The sequence below is a fragment of the Syngnathus acus genome, chromosome 3, assembly GCF_901709675.1.
Source record: "Syngnathus acus chromosome 3, fSynAcu1.2, whole genome shotgun sequence".
Taxonomy (NCBI): Eukaryota; Metazoa; Chordata; class Actinopteri; order Syngnathiformes; family Syngnathidae; genus Syngnathus; species Syngnathus acus.
In genome coordinates this window covers 199,717-218,202 of record NC_051089.1, presented here as the reverse complement: position 1 = coordinate 218,202, position 18,486 = coordinate 199,717, and the positions used below count along the sequence as shown (strand labels likewise).

Below are 18,486 nucleotides of genomic sequence, written 5' to 3'. Positions count from 1 at the left end.
CCCGGAAATGCGCGGCTCCATTCCATGCTGGCCGCGCGGAGCAGGAGAGCGCGTCGCACAGCCACGCGCGCATGTCGGACAAGAGCGCGACAACATTTATTGTGTAGAGCACCGCGACGCACGTATGCCAAGTACACAAAATGGCAGCCAGCCGACTGAGTGACTAGTGACAAAACCTTCATCAATGTGTTAAATAATCACAATAACAACCACAAGAATAATGACGGTAAAAGAAAAATAAGATAGCACCTTTGACCTGAGCACTCTTACTCAAGGCGGGAGGGAGGGAGGGCGGGCAGGAGCCAACTGATGACGCGTCGGTGCTGCTGACGCTACACACTCATCCGTTGGGCAAACTTTGGCCAGGCCAGCTGTCTGAAAAGCTACTCGCATTTTGGCCGCTCAGTTGGCTTGGCACTAACGGCTGTTGCCGTTTGACACGTCAACGGTGCTTTGCTTTGCTTTGTTTTGTTTCTTTCCTTCACTTTGGTCAGTGGCTTAACGCATTAGAAGCGGAAGGAAGCCTTACGAGGTGAGTCGAGCCCTTCCCACTGCTGATGGAGGTGGGTGGACGAGAGCACACTGCAATAGACCGGCTGGCCATCAGTCACACGCGCTGCTATTATTAGGATTCAAATATGTGCGGTAGAAAAGAAAGAATGGCAATGGGTAGGAAGAAAAAAACGGAAGCAGAAGCAGACTGGAGCGTGACGGATGGCCTCCTGCTTTGGCTTTTGATTGTCAAAGAAAATAGACCTAGTGAGCATTTGCAAGTCTTTTGATTTTCTCTCCATCACCTCCCGTCACTCGGGCCGGGCGCCGCCGCCGCTGCCGGTGAGGTCCCGCCAGCGTAAAAGTCTCTGCATGTCTGGCAGCAGCGTTGGTACCAGCGCATGTCCCGGCAGAGGTTCTTCTCGCGGATCACGCGGCAGTACACGGGCCACTGGTCGCCGGAGCACTTGTACGTCAGGGCGGCTGAGGGGCGAGCAAACATGCCACGTCAGCGCGCGGCGGGCGAGCCTGTGACGCGGCGGCACGCCGAGACGCTGACCCACCCAGCCTGGGTGATGTGATGGTGTTGCCGTCCACGCGGTGGCCCTCACGCCGGCAGTCTCCCTGGGCCCGGCACGGCCGATAGGTGGGCGGGCGCGCGCCAGGCGGGCACGCGTCCCCGTGGCGACCCGTCACTTTGTGCATGCATTGAACCGCTCGTGACTGCAGGCCCCGCCCGCACGAGGACGAGCACTGGCGGCAGCACACCCAAAGACAAACAAGTCATTTGCGTTCCCACACCTCAAGCTTTAGGAGACAACATCAGAAGCCGTGGAGTAGCTCCAGAAGGCGAGTCTTTGAGCAAAAAAGAGCAGCGCACAAAATCCCGCTCGCCTGCCAGCGTACTGCGTGAGGCGCACCGTACCTTGGACCATTGGGCCGTCTTCCACTCGAAGCAGCGCGAGTGGTCCTGGCAGGGTTCCCGGTGGGCGGGCCGCGTCAGCGCATCGCAGCGCCCTCCGGCGGCGGCGTGGCCGCACGTGACGTTGCGGCCGCGCTGGCCCGTGCCGCAGCCCTCCGAGCACTGAAACGCCAAGGAGGCCGCTTCAAGACTCACTGAGGCCAAATTTTGCACCATTGCCATTTCTTACAACACGCACGCACGCCGTCAATTGCAAAAGAAACATTTGGGGCAGGACCACTGCTTTGTTTTTTTGGGGAGTGCTTTTTCTGCGCCAGCCAGCCACTCACCTGTGACCACTCGGAGGCTTCCCAGACACTGAGGCAGAGGCGGCCCTCACAGGTCTGCAGGGTCGGCGGGCGGGGCCCCGGGCAGCGGCCCGTGCCATCACCATCGTCTCCGCCGTGGCCACCGCCGCCGTCGTCCTCCCACGACGCGTTGCGGGGCTGCTGCGCGCAGGCCACACGGCGCCGCTGCGTGCCAGGGCCGCACGTGGCCGAGCACGGGCCCCACTGGCCTGCCAGCCACCTGAAGCGCAAAAACGCCGACTTCAGCCAAAGAAGCTCCGCGACACGCCACGGTGTTTTGATTGGAAACAAATTCGGACACCAAATTGGTTTGATTGAGCAGCATCGAGCCAGTCGGCCGGCCGGCCTTGAAAAAACAAAAACAAGCGCATACCGGTAGAGGCAGGCTTGAGGGTTGCACAGCTCGACCCGCGGCGGCGGCCGATGGTCGGGGAGACAGAAAGAATGGTCCACCGCCTCCGTGGACTGGTTGGCCAGACGGGCGCACGACACCGTCGTCCTCCTCTCGCCTGCGCAGATCAAAGGCAGCCAGTTCAGACAGAGGAAGTGCGACAACCCCCCGTACGTAGGCCACCTGCGCCTCCGCTGGCCAGTCGCCACCACGACTTGGCGCTGTTAAAGTTGCCAAGCTTTGGTCCTCAGCTTTCATACCTCCTCCGCATTGCGCGGTGCAGGCGTTCCAGCTGCTGTGCGTCCAGATGTAGACACGCTGTTGCATCGTTGCTGACGCCTTGTCGTAGTTGTCATGGTGCTGCTGCGGCGGCGGCGGCGCTTGCGAGGGTTTGCGCCGTTGCGATGCGTTGAGGGCCAAGGTGTACTCGTAGCGAATGCCGTACGTCTGGTCGTGGAACAGAAGCACCTGGCAGGCACAGGCACAGGCACGCGGCGGCGGCCATTCAAGTGGCGTCATTGGGATGCTCCACGTGGCAATTCAAAGGCTTTTGCTCAAGGCTCTCTCTCGGGCAAAGGAGAGCCATCAGCACGACAATGCATCTTTTGGATGTGTTGCGAGCTACGTACCATGAGGTGCAGCGGGGCGCGCGTGGGGCCCCTGGCTGACATTTTTTCCCACAGTCCTCTCCTGACGTATCTGACGGTGGTGCCGGCCACGTGGAATTCTCCCGGCAGTTCAATCTTCCAGTCGCTGTTGATGGACTTGCCGGTGCCGCCGGTGCCGTCCTTCAGGGCTGAGCGCAAGGGGGAGGGGACAGTTTTGCTCCAGCTTCCATCATGCGACTCAAGAGACACAACAAGCAAGACAAACAATCTCTTGGAGGAATCTTTTCCCTCCTAAAGTCCAAAAAAGAAAGCAATTTACAAAATGAGCAAAAAAAGTTTGCATTTCTCAAAAGTCAGTAGAAAGGTCAGAGAGGAGTCAACTTGCACATGCGTTGATTTCCTGAACGCGAGGCACAAGGGAAAGTACTGAAGGAAAATGGAGCCGTTTTGAAGGAAGAAGGCCCGCCCGCCCGCCCGCTCGCCCTAACCCTCCGCTCCCTTTCTTACCCAGAAAGCTGTGCGAAGGTTTGTCCTCCACCACTTTGATCCTTTGCGCTCCGGCAGGAATGACAACCGCCTCCACGTAGCCTGACGCGCGCGCGCGCGCACGCACACACACACACACACACACACACACACACAACCAACACACATGCTGAAAAGACGCAAACGGTCGCCGCCATGCCGCCAGCAAGCAGCTTGTTGGCCAGCTGCCATTTTCTTTCTAGCCACCAATGGGGAGACTTTTCTGGCCAGCCATGTCCTACCCATGCCTCCGCTGCGATTGAAGTCTCCCCTGACGACGGTACACGATCGTCCGTCCCCGTTACAAACGCCGCAAGCGTCTTCTTTGGACGGAGACCCGATGACGCCGTCGCAGCCAATTTTCTGAGCCCGCCCACGACAAACAAAAACAGCGAAGCTCGTCAGAGTTGGCAAAAGGCGGCAAATTGCTTCTGGGAAGGAAAGCGCTTTGGACTGAAATCCGCTTTGCACACCTGACACCTGCCGTTGACGCACAGGTCGGCCTCGTAGGGTCCGCACGGCGTCCCGTCCACCACCCTCTCCGCCATCAGCACGGCCACGTCGCGACCCACCGGACTGCAGAACAACACGCAAGGTTTCTCTGAGCGCAAACACACACACACACACCAACATTAAGCATGAAACATACACACAGAAAATGTGCAATCACACATGCACAATACGCACACACAATCAATGTAACACACACACACAATGTTGGTCACAAAGACACACTCAGACGCAATGCGGGCCAGGCTTTTGCGCATGCGGGCGAGCGAGCGTCACCGTCGTTGACGACGGCAGTTAGCACATCGCTCTTGGTCTTGCCGGCGTGCCGGTCGTAGGACAAACACTGAAGGTCTCTGAAGCTCGGCGCTCCCTTTGGGCACAGAGGACCTTCGCAGGCTTTGTGCTCCACGCTGGCCTTTTGGCAGGAATGTCCGCCCGGACCGGGCCTGCCACACACACACACACAATAGTGGCCTAAAGAGCAGGTCGTGGTGGCGACTGGCCAGCAGAGGCGCAGGTGGGCTACGTACGGGGGGTTGTCGCACTTCCTCTGTCTGAACTGGACTCCGGTGGCGCAGGTGCGACTGCACATGCTCCACGGGCTCCAAGGACTCCAGTCACCGTCCACGTGCTGTGGGATCGGGGTCTTACTCACGCACTGCCCTGCGCGGCACCACTGACACACACGTGCACACGGGCGGGTTAAACACTCTCTCACACGCACGCACGCACGCACGCACGCACACACACACACACATAATAATAATAATAATTCATTCAATTTATATAGCGCTTTTCAATAACCCAAAGACGCTTTACAGATAACAAAAAAAAACCAAAAAAAAACCAAAAACATACACTGTCCTGTACAGTCACACACATGCGCGGCACCTTGTCCGGTCCACACTGAGTCCCGTCCAGGGGAGGGTCCAATTTGGTCTTGCAGGAGGCATCGCCCTCCACCAGGCACCACAAGCCGGCGCACATCAGATGCTAGGGGAGGGACAGCGGCCGGCCGGCCAGCGCTCGGTCACAGCCTGTGCGAGCAAAAGAAGGTGCCGTGCGTGCGTGCGTGCGTGCGTGCGTGCGTGCGTGCGTGCGTGCGCGGTGTGCGCTACCTCCATGTCGGAGCAGAAGGTGGCGTTGGTTCCAAAGAGGATCTGACACTGCTCGTCCGCGCTGTAATGCATCCCGGGCAGCTTGTGAGGGAGGCGCAGCTGGTAGCGACTCCCGGGCTCCGTGTGCACCAGACAGCCGCTGGACTTGGACCTGACGCCGAGACGCACGGGCCGCGTCCCAATTCAGAGCCCGCCGCTACCGCCGCCGCCGCCATATTCATTGTGTCTACTAAGCTCACCCGAGGAACTTGCCAAGGTCGTCGCGGCTGCAGGGCGACCAGGACAGGTCGCTAGGGTTGCGTCCCTTCAGCCACTCGCCGGACATGATGTAGGCGCGGCCGCTGCAGGAGGCGTGCTCGTCGTCGTGGCTCATACCCATGCTAGCGGTGGCGACGGCACACGCAGCGGGTGAGGCGGCTCACCACTTCTGGCGGCAAGGAAGCTGAGACGGACACTCGCTCGCTCGCTCACTCACTTGTGTCCCAGCTCGTGCGCCACCGTGAAGGCCAAGTTGAGGCCGTTGTCCTCGGCCAGCACGCATTTGCGTTTGGCGCTGCACGCGCCGCCCAGGTAGGCCATACCTTGACAAACAAAGGCCCTGTTAGCCACACGCTAACGACCGATTTGAGAGGAACAAAATTCTGAAAGACTGTGACGGCGCAGAAAAACACACATATGGCAAATGAGCCCACAAAAGCATGCGCCCTGAAGTGGCTGGCTTACCAACGGTGTCACACGGTTCCTCCTTGTGCACGCAGAAGTCTGTCCTGAAAAGCACAAAACAGCAGGTCAGCAATTCTGGCACAAGTTCCATGGCGTCAGCAGGCAATGTCCTGCGTTTGTTGTCCCGCCGGGGCAAAGCGCTGGCTCCCTGCTGAAGAAACCTAACGGGGTGCCGTGGTCGCGCGGCAGTTCCGGTCCCTCCCTGTCGATCGACCCACCCACCCACCTGGTGACCAGCACGGCGGCGTCCACGGGCGGGACTTGCTGGCGTCCTCCGGGAAGGCGGTTGCTCCCCGGGTAGCGCGGCGGCCCTCCGAACTCTTGCTGCTGCCACTGACAGAAGCTCTCCAGGGAGCGCTGGCCGTGGTGGCCCACCTTCAGCTTCTCCTAACGGAACACACACACAGCGCACGGCGCTACAGGGAAGCGAGCCTTCCCATCCCAGATGAGCGCAAGCGGCGGGCGATATGGGAGCGGGAAGGTTCCGAGCCAGCTTTGCGAGGTCGCTCGCGGGAGGTCGGCGCTGGCCGTCGTTGACACTCACGGGGCGGCTGTGAAGCAGAACCAACTTTGTGACCCGGATGTTGATCCTCACGCCCAGACTTTGGTGCTGGAACATGTTGTACACCTGACGACACACACGCGCCGACAGGAAGCCTTGAGAGCGGGTTTGCCTGGCGGCTGCCTGGCTGTGACCAGAGCCCTTCAGCAGGAGCTAAGGCGGCAGCGCTGGCCGAGGGAGCGGCTCGCCCGCCGCAACTCTGCTCACCATGTTCATGACGGTCAACAGGAACCTCTTGGCGGCGTCGGCTCCGTGGTAGCGGACCATGCTGGAGTCGGCCACCAGCAGCGTTTCCAGCGTGTAGGCGTCCCGGGCGCCCGCGCGCCTGCCGCGACCGTCCTCGCTCGCCTCGGAACCGGCCCGCTTCTTCTCATCTGCCGAGGCACAGGCGAGGCGGGGCGCCAGGCCCACACGCCATCGGCAGTCAAATGAATGGCTCTGGCACGGCTGGCCTTTGATGGGACTCTCTGCTTTTGTTTGGCTTTTTTCCGTCACCAAAGGACGATTGCCGAGAGAACGTTTTGAAAGGAGCGTTTCTTCAAAAAAGGAGCCGCGAGACGACCCCTGCCCTAACGGAACCATACGCGCACTCGCTTGTGAACATGTGGAATGCATTAAGAGCGTGTGCGTGCGTGCGTGCGTGCGTGCGTGCGCCTGCGCGGTCTCGGCTGCGAGGGCTTATGTAACGTTTGCAGGGTCAAGCCGCTCGGCTTAATGAATGTGCACGAGGGACGACGGCGCTGAGCGTCTGTGTGCGTGCTGTTTCCAAAAACAAGATGTCAAGATGTCACGTTGTGTTCAAAAGCTGAAGTGCGCTTCAACATCGGAGACCCAATTTGTGTGCTTAGCCATGCACGTCGCCAGCGGCCCTTTCTGCCCATGCCCGTCCGCATCCCTGACAGCACAGCGCAAGAGTTGAGAGCGGCAAACCTGGCCATTCCGCTGCGTCAGCGGCGTCCCGACCATACCGGCGGCGCCGGCGGCGGCGCAGAAGCCGATGTTTGATTCCCGAGAGCCACCCCGGGGAAGTGGTGTTCTGTCGCCGCTGCCGCCGCTGCTCGTCCTCCTCCAGCGGCCGCACCAAAAGAACCTCGCCGTCCACATGCACCAGGCCCGTCTGGAACAGAAAACCAGGTAGGAGATGCAGAGTTTAAGCCCCTTCAAAAAATGATGCATTCGTATCGCTTGCCAGACACTTGTTTACGATACTTTTTCTTGACGACCGGGCCGGGCCGGGCCGATGAATTAATCCCCCGCGTGCGCACGTACCAGGCCTCCGCAGGCCGTGACGGACACCGACGAGCCGGGTCGCTCCAGAACGGAGCCCGAGTAGAGGCAGAGCTGGTCGCGCTCCACTCGCACGCCGGCGGGTCGCCCGGCCGCCCGTCGTTCCTCCACCAGCAGGTGACTCCCCAGCAGGCCGCCGCTTCTGGTGACGTCGAGCCGGAGGTTCTGGCCGAACGCCGCCAGCGACACCAGCAGGCGGTCCGGGTGGCCGGGCGCCGCCAGCAGCTCGGGGATCACCTCCGCGGATTCCTCAGAATCCCCGTCGACGCCAACCACCGCCGCTGTGCAAAAATCATTACGTTGCAGTACTCTTCAATGATCATTAGAAAGGCTGCTAATTGGACATGCAGATTTGCACTATTTGTGAGGAAAGGCGAGCCTATACCCGACCACAAATTGGGAAAAGTGTGCTTGTCGTCATCACTTTGGACAGCAAAGAAAGTGTTTTGAAAAATGGGCACATTTGCAAATGGTCACGCGGAGGCCCTCCGATCGGACTCGACCGTGCATGGAAAATGACCAAACGACACATTTTGGATGAATGCGAGCCCGTATTTACATTCCTGAAGCAGAAGAGATTGGTACAACAGTTGGGGTGCCAACAACCCGCCGCCCCATTTGGCGGGAGGAGCTGGCATGGAAGCGGAGGGAGGGAGGGAGGGACAAGGAGGGCGCTAACAGGGAAATGAGATGAGCCCCGCTCTTACTTTTTCATCGACCGATGAGACTGCCCATGTCATCTGGCCAGCAGAATCAAACTAAACCAAATCAAAATGCTACGCGACGGCTTGTAAGCAATTTCTAAGATTCCACAGAGATTGTTGAAGGACAGAAGCTGCTGACATCCGTCAGTCAGTCAGTCAATCAGTCCGTCCGTCCGTCCGTCCGTCAATCAATCGGGTCGGCGGCCGGAATTGGACTTTTGCTCTCAGTCTCGACTCATGACTGGACGCAAAATGGGCGCCTAGCAGAAAGCAGTGGAGGTCGACCAAAGGAGTCCACAGTGCACGCACGTATTTAAGACACAGTCAAGTCGGCACAGACAGCGAGCCGAAAAGGTTCCTTCGGCCCAACGTATTTGTACTCGATTACAAGGCAAGGCAAGGCAAGGCAAGGCAACTTACCGGACACTTCCGCGCACAACAGCGCCACCAGCAGGCGCACCACGCGGCCGCTGCGCATGCCGAGGCCAAGAACCGGACTGGGACCGGCAGCAGAGCCGCTCGCCTCGACCGGGAGCAGAACCGGGACTCGGACTTCCGTCGTCGGACCGGCTGGCAGAAGCGTGAGGGCGCCACACTTTTCTTTTTTTCTTCCCCAAAAGTGGATCAAATCGGGTTGACCGAGGACACGCCCGCCCGCGCAGGCCGGCTCCGCCTTAATCCGATACCATTGGTCTGTTTCGACTTCACGGAGGAGAGAGCCGCCTCTCATTGGCCGACAAGGCTGTCAGTTAGAGCGGGGCGGGAAGTGAAACCTTACACATGGTCGGTCTGCGGTGGGACGGGATGGGATGGGATCTGGTCGGTCTGCGGTGGGACGGGATGGGATGGGATCTGGTCGGTCTGCGGTGGGACGGGATGGGATCGGATCCGGTCGCGTCGGGTCGGGCGATCCTGTCTTGTGCCAGCGCGTGCACAGCTGATCCAATTGTTTTGGATTGTATTTGTTACAACGAAAATAAATGCTAACGGCCGTCTTCTTTAAATCAACCGTCGTAGCTGTGGTGCCGTTAGGCCTCTTCTTTTTCCAGCTTCTGTCACTTGGTCCGTTACACTTCTTTTCTGCATTTTTCGTTCTTTTTAGTGACTTCGACAAAATGTTCAAGATGATCACTTCCCAACCAAAATTCAAAACGAAGCAATTTCTTTTTCAAGTACAATGTGTTTTATGACATCCAGTACAAAAAGAAAGCATTTCCTTCTTTTAGTGCATGTTCTGGAAAAAACAAACAAAAGTACATGCTAAAAAATAAAGTGTAAACAATGACACGATGGCCAAAACCTTTTGATGGGGAAAAATGTTTTGGTTGCAGGTTTTTGTGAGCGACTCCATTCAGCTACGAGCCCGCGCGCGCGTGCTGCTTCATCACATGATGGACGCACCAGAAAAGGGGGGGGGGGGGTATGAAATGGGGCGTGGGGGCAACCTGGCTGTCGCCTGCTTGACCCAAGCAAACAGCGATACTGACACCACTGTATCCATCGCTTCGCGCTAGTATCGCTCCGATATCGATACCGACTTGATCTGGCGGTCAATTGAGCCACCGGGGCCGCCCCCAGACAGCCGCAAAGCTCCTCCCCTCCCTTGGGCACGTGGGAGTTTTGGGCGAAAATGAGCCATTCGGGAAATGTAGAAAACATGTGGTGGCTTGGAGTGTTTTCAATCAATCGAGAAATGATGATGGGCACCATGTAGTAGAAATAGGACTTCACCTGGACATATTTATGCAGAAAAAAAAATGGAAAATAAGGAAATGGTGTGAATTTTGGGGAAGGCGAAAAACAATTTGAGGTTGCAATACTTTGACAACTTCGGACGGAATAAATGGGGCTTTTATTGTGTGCGTGTGTGGGGGGGGGCGATTTGGGAATGTGGAAAATATTTTGGAGTTGGGGAGGGTTCAGGCAGTCGAGCAATGTCGAAGGGGAAGAATTCGTTTCATGGGGCCATACGGGCACTTGGTGCTTCAACATAAATAAGGAATAAAAGAACCAAGCAGGAGTACCTTTGAAAGTAGCCAAGATGGAAACAAGTGGACAGGAGAAAAGGTGGAAGAAGACGCTGCCGACGAGTGGAACATAATCAATGTGGAACGGGATTGCGGCCTGGAAGGGGCACTTTTTTCAAAAAGTGGGAGCTCCATCAGCAGTGTGGACGTGGTGACTTTCTGGGATAAGTTGAGGTTGCAAAAGATGTGCAAGTTGCTGCCATTGGCTGGCAACCGGTTCAAGGTGTCCCCCGATGACTGCTGGGAAAGGCTCCGGCACGCCCGCGAGCACCTTTAGGCCACGTTTTCCCAAAAGATCAGGAGGAGGCGGGCCTGGAGACCAGGCTCCAGATGGGCCACCATCCGGTCGGGGGACGACCAAACCCAACTGACGACTGAGTGAGTGAGTGAGTGAGTGAGTGAGTGAGTGAAACATGACCGACGTCAAAGTCGTCCCTGTGCGTTTGCGTTGCCAGCAGCGCAACAGGATGAGCGGGTAGCCGGGTCACCGCCGCCGTCCGGCAATGGGCGGAAACCAGGAGGAGGAGGAAGGCACACTCGGCATCCTTCCGTCGCTGGCTCCGCTCACGAAAACGGCGGTCCTCCACGGGGCCCGCGAGCCTAGTTTGTCTAGCACCACGGGGACCTCCTCCAGGGACTCGGCCGAGTCGGAGTGGTACTCGGCGGGAGGGGCGGTGGCCCGGACCGGTGGCGAGGGCGGGAGGCGCTGGTGTAGGCGGGGGGGCCTGGCAACGGGCGGGCCCGGTAGCCACGCGCCCGCTCGCTCTGATGAACAGCGGGCGTCTGGACCGGCATCTGCCACAACTGCACCGTGTCCGCCCATCGTCCTCTTCTTCTTTGTTGTCATCGTCTTCTGGGAAAAGGCCAACACACACACGCACGCACGCACGCACGCACGCACGCACGCACGCACGCACGCACGCACGCACGCACACACACAGTAGGAAACACAATTTCGATCTCTTTGTATGTCTTCACATGTGAAGAAATTGACAATAAAGCAGACTTTGACACGCACGCGCACTCAACTCAACTCTCTTGCCTGTGGCTCGAGTTGACCAACGAGTTTTTTTTTTTAAATATTTGCTGAAGTTGCTGTAATATCCTTTAGAGAGGCAATTCAGCCAGGTCTCAACAACGGATCCATTCTCAAAGGAATCGATATTTACCTTTTGTGCGTACGGGCACTCTGCCGTGTGGTGCTGCGTGGAGATTGTGGGCGGGGCATTTGGCTCCGCAAACGGGCTAGCCGCAGCCCTCGCGTCGCCCACCAGCCTTACGACACACACACACACACACACAAAATTGGTCGACAGCGTCGTCGCAGCCTTTAGGCTAGAGAAGCGAGAGGGGGTCCTACCGCTCGCGCCGCTCATCCAGCTGAGGCCGGGTGTAGCCCGGCGTTTCCGAGTCGTCCGTTCCCTGACAACAACACGGTCGTCGTCACATAAGCGAGGCGGCAAACAAAGCAAAGGCCCGGCCGGCGGCGGCGCCGCGTTACCTCGGAGCGGCCGGACGCTCGGGCGGCGTGCTTGACGTCGTCCGGGCTTGTCGTTTGTCTTCCGTCCTGACGGTGGCGCTGGCGCACGATGTACTCGTACGTGCTCAACCTGTTCCACACTCCAATATGCACGCCATACAAGTCACGTTTCCAGAGCGGGGCCTCAACCGCCGTCACGCGCCATTGAGCGACACACGTGTGCCGCGGCGCCGCGCCACGCTCACTTACTGAGATAGAAGTGGAAGAGCAGCAGGTGGCAGAGCAGCACGCAAGCGAGCAACGCCAGCGCCCCCGTGACGGCGGCCAGCACCGGGACCGGCGACGGGAACGGCGACGTCGTCCGGTTGGGCGCTGAGCGGGAAGAGGAGCGAGCGCGGCGCTTAGCGAGCCAACAGTTACCGTGGCGGCGGGCCCACTCACCCCGGGAGTGTTTGTCGGCGCCGGGGTCGGCGGGCTCCCAGAAGAACCGGATCAGCACGTAGGACGAAACGGCCAGGAGGACGCACACGCCCAACACGGCCGACACCACGCTGTACAGGAACAACCTGGGCGTGCGCGGGCGCCGTACGACAGGCTAGAGGGCGTGTTTTGCAACTGGCTGGCTGGCTGGCTGGCAGTTGCGAGCGCAAGACGGAGGGAGGGCGACTGACTTGTAATTTCTGCTTCCCACACAGTTGTTGAGCCAGCGACAGTGATGATCAAAGTCGGCCACGCATTTGTTACACGCGCTGCAGTGCTTGGACTTGGGCCCTCTGAAACAAACGCACACATTGGCTGAGTGCAGACAGAATGGAAGAAGCCCGAATGAAGTGAAAGGAAATGCAAAACGAAATGGCAGGCAGCGACACCCAAATGGAACGGAGGCGCCCCAAATCCGTTTCGGCGCCAGCGGCCCAGAGAATCCAGATCCAACCCAACCTCAAGCTTAAATCCAACAGCTAAGGAATTGCAAGGCGACGGAATCTCCGGGATCCAAACGGGGCCGCGTCATGTGATGCAAGCAAGCGGACGGAAGCGTGCCGGGCGCCACTCACACGTCCACCTGGCAGAGGTAGCAGTGGCAGTTCTCAATGACGTGGGCCCGTTTGGAGCGGTCCAAGACGGGAAGCGGCCCTTTGAGGCTCTTGGCTCGGACGTTGCGGTCGGCCGGGTCCACGCTAGCCGCCATGACGTGAGTGCACAGGTGGCACGCAAACATCACGCCGGTGCACTGAGCGGCGCATCGGGAAGCTTCACGCAAGGTTGGTGAGTCAGTCACCTGGCAAGCGAGCGAGCGCACGCAAGCGAGCGAGCGAGCAAGGATACGATGTAGCCGGCCGGCGTCCAGTGGGCGGGCAGCAGCGGCACAAGGACGCCCAGGCCCACTACGGCAAAGTAGGCGTAGAGGAGCCAGGCCAGCATCTGAAAGGGATGAGGAGGCCAGCTCCAGCCGTTGGTGCGCGAGCAGGCCGGGGGGCCGCCGCCGCGCCCGTCGTCCACGCCTCCCGCCGGCGCCGTGCGGTTGGGGGTCTTTGCGCACGCGTCCATCCTGCGCGTTGCGTGGGCCGGCCGGCCGGCCGCGTTAGCTCATCGCCCCTCAGACGACTGGCATGCCGACTTGGCTCGTGTGCTTGAGCCCGCCGCCGTCCGTTAAATCGGTCGGACAGCTTGCCCAACTTTCTAACAAACAAGATAGAAATAAATAGATTCGTGGCTTTGGACAAACGTCTCGGCGCCAAGCCAACACAGTTGGCGTTGCTCATTCCTGAGTGCGAAAAGTGCAGACGAGTACCGTGTTTTTCCATGCATAGTGCATAATACGCACCCTAAAAATGGCATGTCGATGCTGGAAAAAAGCCTGTACCCGTGTATAATACGCACCCAAATTTTGACTCTTACTTAAGTCCGTAAACGTAAAATTATTTCATAAAAAAGATCATCTTCGGGAACAACCGGATGTTATTCTGCCGGTCAGTATCACTGCGCATGCGCTAGCAAACTCGATAGCGAAGAAATGTTTCGGATTTGTGTCGGGTACATTGTGACAGCAAACGAGCAGGTGATCGAGCAAGCGTCTGATACGAGAGCATTGAGTTCGTATGGAGCGTGTTTGAAGTGAACAGCAGAGAAGAAAGGAACAAGGCAAAGTGTTGTGAAATAAAAGATTAGCTGTAATACGCATTTAGAACTGAACTCTCGCTCTAGCTGACGTGTCTTGCGCATCTGTAATGGCGGCCTCCGTATGATATCCGGTTTGCGATGGAGATTAAAAAACAAACAATATTTGACAATAACACACCATCAAGGATTGCACCATCGCATCAAACGATGTGTCGTCAATTATGAATTTTACTGACTACGTGTGTTGGGCAGGATGGCTGAATGCGATGCGCCATTGACAACAAACAAGAAGAAAGGTGTGATTTCAAGTTTTATTTCGAGGGAGATTTTCTTCAAAAATTGCTGTACCCATGCATAATGCGCACCCCAGATTTGAGGACAATAAATTAGTTAAATTTTGCGCATTATGCATGGGAAAACACGGTAAATCCTCCATCAATCAGCAAAAAGAAAATATCGCCGCTCACCTTTCAACCCAGGCGAGCGGGACCCATCTGACGGATGGCGCTGGTGGGCCACATCAACCCCAACTCAAGCTCGTTCGCCGGCCGTCGGGGGCTCTTGGCCAGGTCCGGTGCTCCGGTCCGGTCCGATCCGGACGACACAGAGCGTTGCGGGCCTCCCGGTCGGTGGGAATGTTAGCCCGGCCGCGGCTATACGGCAACGCGAGCGGGCGGCTAACTAGTCCGCAGCTCGAGCCCGCAACTCGAGCCCGCAGCTGATCCACGGGCGGGCAGGTACGAGCGTCACCGTGCGAGCGAGCCGAATCCCCGACCCCCGCTAACAAAACGAGATAGGCTGCATGTGGCCGCCATCTTGAAGCGGGGCTCCCGCTACGGTCACGCCCACAGACACGAAGGCGCTCAGCGTGGTTTGCGAGAATGCCACTGGCGGCTGGACGCGACCCACCGCACCGCACCGCACCGCACCGCCTCTGTTGCAATATGATTGGCTCCAGCAATCGCCCTTATTGGCTGCTGCATCTGGGGAGGCCGCGCCCCCTCCGGCTTCCCAGCGGGAAGCCGCTCGTAGTTTCTGTGGCAACGCCAAGGGCGCTCCCTATTGGCCGGCTAGTCCTTGCCCCGCCCCCAGGTTTGAGCGAGAGACGAGTGACGTCGTGGTGTGATGAATCGTTATGACCAGCAGGGGGGGATAACGAAAGTAGTAGTAGTATTCCCATTAACCTAATTGAAACTCAGTAAATTCATAATATCATCAAATCAACGAAAAATGACCATTTAACCAAAGTCAATAAGTAAATAATAACCTTGGTAAATCAACAAAGCCATTCGTCAATTAAAAGCTCAAGAATATTGCCAAATAAATACCACTGGTAATAAATACAGTCCTATTTCAACAACAACAACAAAATTCATCAATTACTGTGCAATGCCATCAATGAAAGTACACCATTAACTCAAAATAACTATTTATCTGTTCGGAACTTTGTTTGCAGACGGAGCGCTAGAAAAGACTTTTGCCTTCCTACATTTGAAGTCTGAGCATTGTCCCAACAACTGTGATCAATTCCTACGTCTGCGAGTGGGCACATCCCGGATGGGCGGGGCTCCCTCCAGAGGCGTATGCACTCCAGGTGACAACATGGACCTTGTTTGCCTTTCTTCTCAGGGAAAACAATTCGTGCCGTGTAGATCCCAAGATGCAATTTGCATCTTCAGACCACAACGCCGACGTTTCATTTGGCACAGCTAACGCCAAAGACGTTTGGGCCTTCAAAGTCAGACAACAACAACGGCCACGTTTCGTTTGGCACAGCTAACGCAAAAGACGTTTGGGCCTTCAAAGTCTCTCAAGACACGATCAGAAGAATGAACATTCAAGTGATAGGAAGCGCTTTGTTACACGTACAGCCATTGTCAATAAAGATGCTTTGTCATTGATTGGATTGATTTGCTTGGTTGCAAGGAGTCAACGTTTGCAACCTGAATGCCAAAAGCCAAGCGTTCCTGCCCCTTTAAGAGGAAATCCGAGGCGGCGGCGGCGGCGGGGCCAGCGGGGGTCAAGCCGGGCTGCCTGTTATGCTTTTGGGAGGGATCGTAAATTAAAGCGACATTTGCAGGGGAAGCCGCCCATCCAAGTGGCCAACCGGCGTCCCGCAGAGCTTTGAAATATTTCCGCTTGTTTCGCCGGGGGGGGGGGTCCGTTTCGGTCCGCTCCGATCCAAGTGGACGCGCGGACCTGTATGAACGCCCCCCCCATGTCCTAATACAAACAAGCTGCAAAGGCATGCACTCCGCCCCCACCCCCATCGCTGCTCCTACCAAACTGCAAAGGGGTTCCAACCAGATCATTTGAGCCACTTGAGGACATTTGAGACAAGTAGCTACTACTAGTGCATGGCAAACATGACTCTGGTACAAGTTCAAGGACTGACCCGACTCCTGTCGCCTAAAACAAACGTAGGCTGGGCAAAAGTAGCCGCACGCTGCACTTCAATTCGGTGTGTGTACGTGTGTGTGTGTGGGGGGGGGGGGGATACTCAAAGTAAAAATGAATAAGTCAAAGTACTGCTCAAATCCTTCAGTTCAGCAATATCAGCTAAAGGTTGAGGCAGCAGGACTCACAGACTCTCCTTGGAGAAAAACAAGTCCTCTCAAGTAAAAGTAGTTGTGGAAACAACAGTTGTCTCGCACACGCATGCGCGCTCTCGCTGTCCAACACTTGCGCTTGCGCACGACAAGAAGCAGATGAACATTTTTATGTGACCGGATGTGACCCTTGACCTGCATGTACACGTGGGACCATTCCCGGTATCCGCCCCCGCACACAAATGCGTGTGTGTGTGTGTGAGCATTTGTGTTTGCGCTCGGTGTCATTGTGCGCGCGAGATGCCAATAAAATCCCCTGTTCTCTCGGAATGATCGGGGGCCGGCTCAAAACATGCAAATTCAAACGATAGTTGTGAGGATCGCTACTCCTCTGTGACGCTAGGGGGCGCCGATGTGCCAGCCGCTCACATGAGAAGGAAGTGCCTGAATGAAGAAAGCGCTTTGTTTTCTCCTTCAAGAAATGGGAGTCCAAATGGAGCGGGAGATGGCGGCGGCAGACGCGGCCAAAAAATGGCTGCGAGCGCACCGCGCCTCTCCGAGCGTACCGCACCTCTCCGATCGTACGGCGCCTCGCCGAGCGTACCGTGCCTCTCCGAGCGTACGGCGCCTCGCCGAGCGTACCGTGCCTCTCCGAGCGTACGGCTCTCGTTGGGTTTGGCTTCCGGGAGAAGCGGAAATTGGCACGCAAACAAGCGTCCGGCCGCTTCGCCGGAAGACTGCGACTTGAGACGGAGCGGCACGAGGAGACCAAATGGGTACGACCGGGGGGCCGCGAGGGACAGAACGCCACGGAAGCCGCTGCGGCCAGCGAACGCGTGAGCGAGCCAAGCGACTTCAACTCCGCAAATCCGGCCCTCTTTGCAAAAGTGAACTTTGCCTCCTCACCTTCCGCCGTCTCGTCTCGGCAGAGTGCGCGCGTCGGTGGCGGCGGCCCGTGTCACGGTGCTTTGACATGCGCGCACAAATGCGCACATAAACAACAGTCTGTGAAAACAGAGGACATGCTCACTCTTGCTCACTCTTGCGCGCTATTGCTCACTCTCGTGCACTCTCGCACACTCTTGCGCGCTATTGCTCACTCTCGCGCACTCTCGCGCGCACTCTCACACACTCTCGCGCATTCTGCTGTCTCCGACAAACCTGTGAGCAAATGTCAGAGCAGCCAGAGGACACACATCTGTAGACACTTAAGTGCGTAGTGTGTGTGTGTGTGTGCGTGCGTGCGTGCGTGCGTGCGTGTGTGCGTGCGTGCGTATGTAGGGGCACCATCGAGGGGGATGGTGAGGCTCCGTGAGAAAGTTGTCCAAAAATGACTCAAGCGTTTTCAATTTGCAACAGTGACCCCAAAATCTGGAGCCTTTGGGTGTGAAAGCGTACGTGTCCGTTCATGCCCATGTTGTTCAACATTTTTGGGGTGTTGCTGCATCAGGAAGTAGCAAACAGGAAATGATGTAAGCTTCCTTTAGAAATGTTTTGGATTCCCGGTGTCCTGTCCTGCTTGCGCGCTTGCATAATCCTAGGCCAGCTCGCAGATAAAAGCCGCACGGACGTACCGGGACAAAAGGTGCGGCTGCGTGCAGGCGGGCGGGCAGGAGGTGTGCACGCTTAGGCTCCCTCCACGCTGTCACGCGTGGCGCCGTTCCATCCCTCTCAAGCTGTCGGGAACACAGGTGGAAGGGAATCTTCTAAGCGGATCACGACCGTAACCGACCCGGCGTGCCGAGCCCGCTAAAAGCGCACGGGCTCCGGCCCGGCCTGATTCGACTTTGGCTCTCGCCGCTCGCGTCTCGGCCTGCCGGGTTGCCACGACGACCGGCCCCGCGCCACCCAGGAAATCCCCGGCCACCCTGGTGACCTCAATCGCTCACTAAGTGGACCAGCGGAAGGAAGCTTGCTTGCGTGCGTGCAGACGGATGGACAACCGCCATCAGGAGGCTTTGTCCTCTTGCCGCCGCCACCGCCACCGCCATGTCACAGCATGAGGACAAAGCGTCCCGGAGGGGGCGCGTGCGTTTGCCACCCCCACTTCATCGGAACGCTCGCGCCGCTAATGAGCTCGGTTCCCGCGTGGGCAGGAAGTACAACTCCCTCTGCCGCCA

General features: G+C 57.6%; 2 protein-coding genes across 6 annotated transcripts; both read right to left on the bottom strand.

Moving 5' to 3' along the window:
- Nucleotides 1–83: 83 nt before the first annotated feature.
- adamts17 (ADAM metallopeptidase with thrombospondin type 1 motif, 17) lies at nt 84–8,977 on the bottom strand. Of its 2 annotated transcripts, none has more exons than XM_037247918.1 (23): nt 8,610–8,977; nt 7,468–7,766; nt 7,162–7,315; nt 6,406–6,572; nt 6,181–6,264; nt 5,863–6,023; nt 5,637–5,680; nt 5,389–5,494; nt 5,153–5,293; nt 4,914–5,064; nt 4,687–4,788; nt 4,326–4,471; nt 4,072–4,241; nt 3,759–3,886; nt 3,528–3,648; nt 3,268–3,348; nt 2,782–2,948; nt 2,413–2,620; nt 2,135–2,270; nt 1,744–1,981; nt 1,418–1,576; nt 1,056–1,245; nt 84–975 (listed from the first exon to the last, which is right to left on the bottom strand). In XM_037247918.1, exons 1-23 carry the CDS (start codon nt 8,917–8,919, stop codon nt 794–796), a joined length of 3,645 nt encoding a protein of 1,214 aa, XP_037103813.1. In that variant the 5' UTR covers nt 8,920–8,977; the 3' UTR covers nt 84–793. The 2 variants fall into 2 exon arrangements, with proteins under 2 accessions (XP_037103813.1, XP_037103812.1); XM_037247917.1 differs by having other exon boundaries at nt 7,129–7,315; nt 8,610–8,976.
- A 357-nt stretch (nt 8,978–9,334) lies between these two features.
- zdhhc1 (zinc finger DHHC-type containing 1) lies at nt 9,335–16,028 on the bottom strand. Of its 4 annotated transcripts, XM_037246895.1 has the most exons (10): nt 14,285–16,017; nt 13,023–13,376; nt 12,752–12,927; nt 12,368–12,469; nt 12,138–12,262; nt 11,946–12,068; nt 11,718–11,836; nt 11,577–11,638; nt 11,386–11,491; nt 9,335–11,081 (listed from the first exon to the last, which is right to left on the bottom strand). In XM_037246895.1, exons 2-10 carry the CDS (start codon nt 13,242–13,244, stop codon nt 10,701–10,703), a joined length of 1,416 nt encoding a protein of 471 aa, XP_037102790.1. In that variant the 5' UTR covers nt 13,245–13,376; nt 14,285–16,017; the 3' UTR covers nt 9,335–10,700. The 4 variants fall into 4 exon arrangements, with proteins under 4 accessions (XP_037102790.1, XP_037102787.1, XP_037102789.1 ...); XM_037246892.1 differs by having other exon boundaries at nt 11,946–12,262; nt 14,285–16,028; XM_037246894.1 differs by having other exon boundaries at nt 9,335–11,066; nt 11,946–12,262; nt 14,285–16,027.
- Between the last annotated feature and the right edge of the window lie 2,458 nt (nt 16,029–18,486).